At 36.1% G+C, this 10076-nt stretch overlaps 1 protein-coding gene across 2 annotated transcripts; it reads left to right on the top strand.

The window, feature by feature from the left end:
* The first annotated feature begins 726 nt into the window (after positions 1 to 726).
* LOC109174690 lies at positions 727 to 5611 on the top strand. 2 transcript variants are annotated; one of them, XM_019323951.1, is made up of 7 exons: positions 727 to 1168; positions 1831 to 1857; positions 2379 to 2477; positions 3732 to 3846; positions 4361 to 4670; positions 4761 to 4815; positions 5294 to 5611. In XM_019323951.1, exons 1-7 carry the CDS (start codon positions 1010 to 1012, stop codon positions 5366 to 5368), a joined length of 840 nt encoding a protein of 279 aa, XP_019179496.1. In that variant the 5' UTR covers positions 727 to 1009; the 3' UTR covers positions 5369 to 5611. The 2 variants fall into 2 exon arrangements, with proteins under 2 accessions (XP_019179496.1, XP_019179497.1); XM_019323952.1 differs by lacking the exon at positions 1831 to 1857.
* The last annotated feature ends 4465 nt before the right edge of the window (positions 5612 to 10076 follow it).

A 10076-nucleotide genomic window follows, 5' to 3' on the forward strand; every position in this document is an offset into this window, starting at 1 on the left:
TTGTCAAATAGAATTGTAGTTGAATAGAAATGATGTTGTAGTTCTGTTGTAATGAAACTACATTGTACATAAAATGAAACCGAATAATAGTTTCACATATTTGAGTGTATATTGTCTAATACAACTGTAGTTATACCGAAATGATATTGTAGTTGTGTTATAATGAAACTACAGTGTATATAAAATGAAACTGAATAACAGTTTCACATATTTGAATGTATATTGTCCAATGAAACTGTAGTTATATCGAAATGATACTGTAATTGTGTTGTAATGAAACTACAGTGTATATAAAATGAAACTTAATAATAGTTTCACATATTTGAATGTATATTGTCCAATGAAACCGTAATTGAATTAGAATTATAATTTAATGGTGTTGTAATAAGACTACAATGTGTATAAAATGAAATTCAATAACATGTCTCACTGTAATAAGATTATTGTATGTATAATGTAATGTCAAATGAAACTGGCTTTATTACATTATAGAGCCATATACTTACGCCTCCACTGAGGCTTGAACTCATAATCTTCCAAATCTTCCAAATGAAAGTTCAACCCGGATACCATTAGACCACATAGTCCTGGTCCACAATATAATTTGTCCTAAACGACTAAAATAGTGTTCGAAACGGCGCGAAATGAGTACCGGTTCTTTTCATTAAAAGAAAAGACACCGTTTTACGCCAGGGTCCACAATCAGATCCACGGTATAATTTGCCCTAAACGACCGAGGGATCAAAACGTACAAGAAGCTGAGGTCACACGTTAAGAATTGGGTTCTTGCTCTCCGATTTTTGCGAGGCGCTGTTACCAGTTTTCTTCTCGCCAAAAAACTGGCGTAGCAATTACTCTGTAGCATATTCTTCAATTTTTAAATTTTAAAATCTTTTCCTGCCCCCTTTTTTTTTCCTGATGAATTATTATTGAATAAAATTCATTACAGTTTTTTTGTTTTGGAAAGATAATTCATTTCAGTTTTAGTCTCTACTATTGCAAGATAACAATGCAGGCAATACCCAGATGGCAAAAAGTTTCGAGTTTGAAAAAATTAATTTTCCAATCCACGAAAATAGCAGCAGTCACCGAACCACCGGCTAACCATTTCGCTTTCTTCCATTCTACTCCCCTTTCTCTGGAGAAATGGAAGAACAAGTGGAAATCGGTAAGTTATTTGCTCTTTTCTTTTCCCTACATGGAAGAAATTGAAAATTTTATTTTATTTTATTTATTTGAATTAATGGTTCTAGGTTTTGGTTTTCTCGTTTATTTTTTGGCCAATTCTTTGGAATTTTATACGTTTTTCCGTGGTGGGAAATTTGATAACGCTAAAAGGCTGAATCTTTGACTTTGTATATTTTGCATAAACCAGTAAAAGTCTATAGCTAAAAAATGCATCTGTTTACTGCTAAATTTATGGATGGCACTCATAATTTAAGGGAAAATGCTATTTGCTCCAAAATTTGGCAGCTCAGAATTGGTCAACCCATTACAAGTTAATTAAGTAAACTGTGTCAGATGGTGCTATCCTCATTTGAGTAGCATTACAAAGCTAGTTAAGCTTTTTGTTAGTTGAAGTAGAATATATTGCATATGATTGTAAAAGCTCCAATTATGAATTATGCAATATCTTTGTTTCTAAAAATTATTAATTGTAAGGAATCCCTTTTTGGCCGTACTGGTAGCCATTATATTGAGTCTCAATGGGAAGTTTTAGCAGATTGTCGATTGTTCCTCACCAACTACAAACATTTTTGTAATTTTTAATTTATGTCTGGCAAGGCATATGTTTCCATACTGAAAGTCTGGCAAATGATTTCTTTGCAGGATTTTAGACCCCAACAAGCATCAAAGGTAAATGATATATTATTTAATGTTCTTATTTAACCACAGATCCCTTTTAATTTATATTACACATGTAAAACTTAAATGATCATAGATGGTGTATTAGTTTCATTAATCTAATTTGTAGGTAATTGTTTGGCTCAGCTGCTTTGAAGGTAGGGTTTGGACTTTGGAATGTACCTTATTGTTCATTTTCTGCCTCGACTTTAGATTAGATTGTTCCACTTGTCAATGTTAATTAAAACACAGAAAAAATATCTATATAAGTTTGTAGCTCTAAGCTTTTGTGCATGAATTACATGAGTGGTGATTTTCAAGTTTCAACTTATGTATAACTATATGGTGTCCTTTTCCCCAGAGCTAAAGGGACTCCTAAACCAAAGTACACCTTTTCTCCTCTTCCGGGCTACCAATGTTTACAAATCTGCAGAGAAAAAAAATTCTTGATTATTCATGATTAGTTGCCTCTTTGTTCTTGCTGTTGAGCATATTTAACTTACAGAGTGGTGCTGAACTCATTTTTTGTTCAGAATTATATCAGATATGTGACACGTCAGAAACGTGCCGACTCAAAGAAAGCTTTGAAAAATCTGCTGTTTTATGGGGGCTCCTTCAATAACTCTTTTGAGGTAAATGGTTGTCTTGTTTGATTAATGATTAATCTCCAACGATACTATTTTTTCAAATCATAATTTTAGGTAATCTTTTTATTTTTTAAACTCTCTCTCTCTCTCTCCCCAGTTTTTGGCCCCTATTTTCTACTCCCTCCGTCCCGAATTGGTTGTCTCATTTGCTTTTTGCACGCTTTTTAAGGAATTAAAGTAAATACTATGTATTTTCCAATTATGCCCCTTAATTAGGCTATAATGCACATGGGTCAAACCACATTAAAAGACTGAATCCAATCAATTAGTTAGTCTAACTCATGACCTTATTTTTTTTTGGTGTCAACCACACATTGTGGTCCGGGTCTTTCTCTGTCCGTTTAACGGTCCAGGTCCACCCGGTTCACTCCAAGGAAGCTGGCCCAAAGGGGATCGTGACTTGTGGGAATTGAATCCGGGTTATCCCGGAATTCTCCCCACAAAGAGAGCTCATTTGCCACTTGAGCTACCCTGTTGGGTTCTCATGACCTTATAAACCCATATATTCTCTCTTATATTTTTCAATGTGGGACTCTTAAGAGTTTGCTTCATTCCTGTGGTTGTAGTTGCAGGAAATTCAGTTTTAGTGCACACTAGATCTAAGATGGAAGATTTTTCAAATTTAATCTGTTTTCATTTCCTGTCCTTCCCTTCTAGCCTCTTACTCTTGGCAATTTCTTGCCCTCTATCTTTGCCTTAAATTTATAGTTTCATTTCAAAGTAAAGTCAGAAAGGATTTTGTGTCCTTATAATTGCCTTCTGTTAATAGATACTTAGCAAACTAAAGTGTTATACACATCTGTGTTTCTTTACCTCCAAGTTTTGTCGCATGAGACCAGGAGTGTTTATAACACTTTATTTTGGGGAAATAGCACTTATGGTCCCTCAATTGTGACTATGTTGTAGATTTAGTCCCCTAGTTGTGATCAAAGTGACAAATTTGGCCCCTCCCTAAGTCGTCATCAAAGTGGACTAAATCTGCACTGCGAATAAATGGAGAACTAAATCTACACCGTGGTCATAAATGAGGGACCAAAAGTTCCATTTTCCCTTTATTTATATATTAAATGTTTTTATCAAGTTTAAATCATTTTGTGTCACAGCCAAGATATGCTATATTTGCATCAAATTCAGTTTTGACCATGCTTCATACATGTAGTCCATCCTTCTTTTTATTTTAATTTTAAAAACTTAATATCTAAAGGAAAATGCTATTTTTATCTTTTACAATCTTCCAAGGAAAAATCTCCAAGAGAAAATTTGGGATGGGATGAAGAGCCAGATGAACATTTGGACAAGAAATGTAAACTCAAGACTTCTGCTCGTAGTAGAACTCGCATAAGGAGAAGGCAACGTAAGTTTTTATTTCAGAAAATTTTATGCTTTTACACAAACACAACAAAAACGAAGTGGACTTGGCAACCCAATTAGCTCTTTTCTAGGCTCCTTTTCTTTGTTTTTCCTTTGTTACTTTATAGGAACTCAGCTAAGAATTACTAATTTCAATTGAATGGAGTAGATATTCTTCTGATATTTGAAGAATCTTAGGAGCTAGAGTCAGTTTTCAAAAAATTCTGGAAATGCAAAAGCAAACATGTGTCGTCTTTTGAAAACTGTTTTCCAAATCCTTTGTTAGATTGGAAAAATGGAAAAAGTGCTAAAAATACATATTTTTCTGCTTTTTGTTTTCCAGAAACTAAATGCAACCTAAGTATATCCCCGGTTGTACCCCCCAGGGGGTTGTGGGCGGGGAAAAAGAGTACAATATCTTATGGATTTGAGTGTGTTTCATATGTTAAATTAGATTCAATTCATGAGATATGGCTATATCTCTCATCATTAATTGAGTCTGTTCGGTACATGTTTAGGTAAACTAAAGAATGAGTGGTTAGATGAAGAAGATTGGAATGAACATCCGGAGAAAATATTCCAAGCAACCTTTGCTGGCAAATGGTACACCTGGTCGCATAAGCCTAGGAAGGAATACTCTTTTGATGGTTCAAAAACGCAATTTCACCATGGAGAAGAAACAGAATGGAGTGGCAGACAGTATAATTGGGAAAATGGATCTGATACCAAGTACAATAGTGAGTCTTGTATTGTAGGATCATACTCTGAAAGATCAATCCTTGGTCTGCCTATCAGGGGTCCTTTGAAGATTGAGGATGTCAAGAATGCGTAAGTGATAAGTCCTTCAAAACATTGTCACTTTTCTCTACTTTCACAAGTTTCATAAGTCGCTCTAAATTTTTGGCGTTGTCTTTGTAGTTTTCGTCTCTCAGCTTTGAAGTGGCATCCTGATAAGCATCAAGGACCTTCACAGGTCAGCTTGTATTCATATTATCCCCCATCCCCACAACCTTTTTGTTTCAATATGTTCGTTTTTCTAGATTATGAAGGGATTCACTTTCCCACTTAGGCTAATCAGACCTTGTTGAACTGTCTACTTGCCATCCATGGATGGCTGATAGCTCAAATACATCCAATGGTCCTCCATGTTTTAAAAAATAACCACCTGTAGTCCTAATTTTTAAAATAACCCGAGTTTAAAATGACCACGAGACGTCCTAAAGGACCACGGGTGGTTATTTGTTGAAACATGGAGGACCATTGGAGGTTATTTGAAACTCGGAGGACCACAGATGGTAAATCCCTAATACTCGGAGGACCATTGGAGGTATTAACTCGTGGCATAAGCCTAGGCCTGAAACTTGAGATGATAGGTCTCGGGTTCAATCGAGAGTTTTTTCTCATGGACTTGTCACTTTCTTCAGTCGTAAGTTACTTTAGCGTTTGTGCAGGCAGCAGCAGAAGAGAAATTCAAGTGTTGCGCTGCAGCATACAAGTCACTATGCAGTGCTCTCTCCCCAGCATAGTTTCCATTTTTTTTCCTGTCTAATTCATTGGGAATACTTTTTACATGTAATTTTCCAAATAGGGATATGTATATTTGTTGATTAGATACTATAGAAAACCTGCAGGTAGTTTTAAGCGTTCTTAGACAGGATTGAAATATGGAGTTTGATTATTAGTGAAATAAGAGCTGATGATCTAACTTAGCACTTATCATTGTAGACTTAATATAAAGATGAGAATGCTATAAGTATGATTTTTCTTGCGTAAATAATAAAGAGTAAATACCCAAAATGGTCCCTCGACTATAGCTAAATTCACAAATTGGTCCTCAATTTTCAATTTCACCCAATTAAGTCCTTAAGTTTGCAATTTTGACACGATTTGGTCCTCCATCTAATTGACCGTTTGTTGACCGTGATCGACGATCTCCAGAAGAACCTTCAGCTATCGTCGGAGCACGTGGAGGCCTCCAGGATGACGTTGCACCGGTTCAGAAACACGTCGTCTTCTTCGCTCTGGTACGAATTCAACTACATTGAATCCAAAGGGAGGATGAAGAAGGTGACCGGGTTTGGTAGATTGCTTTCGATAGTGGGTTCAAATGTAACAGTGCGGTCTGGAAATGCAACCGGAACCTTAAAAAACCGACGATGGACCATGAAATTACATATATATCCTCAAAAATCACAGTCAACAAACGGCCAAATAGACAGAGGACTAAATTGTGTTAAAATTACAAAGTTAAGGACTTAATTGAGTGAAATTGAAAGTTGAGGACCAATTTGTGAATTTAGCTATAGTCGAGGGACCATTTTGGGTATTTACTCAATAATAAATTAATTATGGAGTTTGGCTGATTATTGTAGATTATTATTTTTTATTCTTTTTCCAACTTGATTGTTAGACACTGCCCTCATTCTTGTGGCTGGATTTATCCCTAAAAGAGCGACACTTTTAAGCGGCTGCATGATCAAATGAAGCCACCTTTTCACATGAGTTCGTCGGGATAGATTTAGTCTATTAAAAGTCACCTTTTCACATGAGTTCGCCTGGATAGATTTAGTCCATTAAATGTTATAGATCAATGGTAAATTATTCTGTGAGCTCGGTAAAAAAATAAACAATTTATATACTGAATGTTCATAATTTACGTATTGAATGTTCACAATTTTTATATATTAAATGTTCACAATTTACATACTGAATGTTCAAAATTTACATACTAAATGTTCACAATTTTATATACTAAATGTTCATAATTTACATATTGAATGTTCATAATTTGAATCGTAAACGTTCAGTATATAAATTGTGTATTTTGACCTGAGTCTACCTTGCAAGGTGGACTTATTAGAGATCAATGGTCTATAAAATCAATTAACAACAACTGTGCAATTACGCAAGTGTGCAACTGTGCACTTCAGTAAAAAAAAAAAAAAAAAAAAAAATCTAAGCCATTCAAATGCAAAGATCAATGGACATAACTTGACCACATGGACTCATGGGAGGGGTGGACTCACTTGAAAGTGGCCTATATACTAGGCATAAAAAAAGGATTAAATCTCAACCATAGATTTATTCCAAATCAACAATTCAAAATGAAGAAGAATTAAGCATTATTGTAATTTTGAATAGGTAAGTTTAGATGTTCTTTTTCTTCTAGTGCCATATTTTTCCTTCTTCAAGTGCACATTTTCCTTCTTTGAGTGCATATTTTCCCTTCTTCGAGTGCATATGTTTTGTCTCGGTACTTAACTTTTCCTTTGAGTGCAAATCTTTATAACTTTAAGTGTAAAAATTTGACCTTCAAGTGCACATTTTTGTGCAATCATATGCATATTTATGAGCTAATGTTTATTATATGTTGATTTTATTACTGAAATAGTCTCTCGACTATTGCAAAATTACCAATTTGGTCAACGACAATTTTTTTTACCTAATTAAGTCCTCGACTTTGCAAATGTTAACCATTTTGATCCTCCGTTAAAATTTCATCCATAGGCGGATAGATTTAAGGACAAAAAGGTAATTTCACATATTTTTCTTCCTATCTTTCCACTCCCTTACTGTAAACCTTGGGAATTCTTCGCTCAATTTAAAACTTGCCCACGGCAATCTCGATGTAAAATGGGATGAAGAATGCGGTGGCCTCCTGTGGATCCATGGTTCTACACGAGCTCGTAGTTGAACATCCGCGGAGTCTCATAGACGTAGACCTTGCCGGAGCTGCAGTCGTGGCGGTGGGGCAACAGATGGTGGTGGCCGGAGGCGGACTTGGCCGGAGATGAATAGATGAGGGAGAAGAGAACCCAGGTTTGGAGAAAGATGGTGGCGAGAAGGTAAACACACTGGTTCAAAGGTACCTCAGATTTCACAAATTGCAACGCGTTTTTGAGCTGAAGCGGCCTAGGTCTCTTCTCCGTTAACTGCTTGTTGCTGGGAATAGGCAGATTCAGATACATCTTTACTCTCTCCGGCGATTGGATCAGAGGCTTAGATTTTCAGATGAGGTCCGGATGGAAAGATTCAGACAGGAAAAAATAGAGGTTGTAATGGTGGAGGATTGTTGCTGTCTTGACAATTTATTCTGAAAAGGGTTGGCAGATTTGTAGCTTGATGGACCTCTGGAAATAATATTATGTTGGTAGCATTTGGTATGAAAATCTGGAAAAAAAAAAAGATGGGGGGGGGGGGGGTTTCTGGCTTATGCTACTGGAATTCTGGGCTTATGGAGATGGGTGGACCATGTATCAAATAAAAAGGATGGGTCCATATAGCTTGGTGGACTTATGGAGTTCTGGCTAATGTTGCATCTGGAGGGATAGGGAGAGGCCATTGAAACACATCAAGGAAGCTGTGAAATTACCTTTTTATCCTTAAATCTAACAGTTTATGGATGGAAATTTTAACGGAGGATCAAAATGGTTAACATTTTCAAAGTCGAGGACTTAATTGGGTAAAAAAAATTATCGAGGACCAAATTGGTAATTTTGCAATAGTCGAGGGACCATTTCGGTAATAAACTCTTATATGTTTGATATTTTTTTTAAAAATAATTTATACCTAAATTTCTGAATCATAAACAGGAAAGGTCAAAATAGGTTTGATGGTTACGAGAATTGCGTACATGAATAGTTGGACCCCAGAGAAGGAAAATCGACGTAGTGGAGTCCGATTCTTGATTATAGAGAATCGGAATTTTTCAGTCCGTTTTATTTTTATTTTATTTTTTGTTCTTTTAATACATTTGGACCATTGAGGTCCGAATGTATTGATATAATTTTTTTTTTGTTTTTTTAATACATTCGGACCATTGAGGTCCGAATGTATTGATATATATTTTTTGTTTATTTTATTTGTTTTTAATAAATGCGGAAGAATGTATTGATATTATATTTTTTGTTGTTTTCATCCGACTTATTGTTTGCGGAAATAAATGGACTCTTAAAAAAGAAGAAGGTTCATGCTCAGTATGTATAATGTCCATTGATGGGGTGAGGACCCCGGCCCAAGAAGATGGGCCCAAAAGAGAAAGAGTCCAAAAAGGAAGACATGGGCCAATAATAAAAGCCCGGCGGTGGCCTGGGCCGAGCCCAGGAGCCGTTAAGAAGCATTCAAAGACAGCATTCAAGAAGACTTGGCCCAGGAGCCGTTAAGAAGCATTCAAAGGCAGCATTCAAGAGGACTCGACCAAGCGGACCGTTAGGAGTCCAAAGGGCCGTTGGCCGGCCCCGTAACGGTGCCCAACGGCCTTATAATGTAAATAGCCATGAAGGCAATCTTTAATATGTTTCAATTCGGCTGGAAGGGAGCCTACTATATAAAGGCCCCTCCACCATTGTAATGGGGGCGAGTCTATGCCTGGAGAATAGAGAGACACGTTCAACATAATCACTTATTCCATTCTCTTTTATAGCTTTTGTTGAAAGGTGTATCCACCGACCAAGGTTGTGTTGGACCTCCCTGGGCCCAAAAACCCTAAAACCAACATCCATACTTCATATCATAATTGGAATTTAGATGAAAAAATTGGATAATTAAAAATATAAACAAAGCATTATTTTATTGATGATTCAAAGTAGGACAGTTTGGGGAAGAATGAGTTGTCCTCCGACAATACCTACATCTTCTACTTCGATTTGAACCGAAGTCCATTTCATTTGGATACCTACGTGTGCGTTGATTTGGTTGCCTAGCAGAAATCGGTGGAAGGCAAGTAACTGGACAGGTACACTGAATTCTTTCGTCTACGGGGTAAAAATTACCGGCATAACAGTTCCTGTAGTTTTCAACCGAGTAAACTTCTGGCACTAAAAAAAAAAATTATATGTAAAACTCGGATCCAGATGGTCCGAGTTTTACTTTTCTAAAACATAAAATTATAAATCGGAACATGATGTTCCGATTTATTAAAAAAATTTTGGTTAAATTCGGACCACAATTGCCCGAGTTTAACCTTTTTACATTTCCAATGCGGCGCCAGTCCATTTTGTCATTTCCGAGACGAATAGATTACCGAGGTAGAGACAGTCTATTTTATCATTTCCGAGACGAATAGATCCCCTGATTGTATTACTATTGTGAATCAGTATGAGATGACTACTCGTTTAATATGAATGACTATTCGTAACATTGCTTCTGTAATTTGAACCGAATATATTCGCTGACATTGCTTCTTTAAGTTGGAAATACTTTTTTAGAGACAGTCCATATTCGCTGACATTACAG

Source organism: Ipomoea nil, unplaced genomic scaffold, assembly GCF_001879475.1.
Source record: "Ipomoea nil cultivar Tokyo-kokei standard unplaced genomic scaffold, Asagao_1.1 scaffold0656, whole genome shotgun sequence".
Classification (NCBI taxonomy): Eukaryota; Viridiplantae; Streptophyta; class Magnoliopsida; order Solanales; family Convolvulaceae; genus Ipomoea; species Ipomoea nil.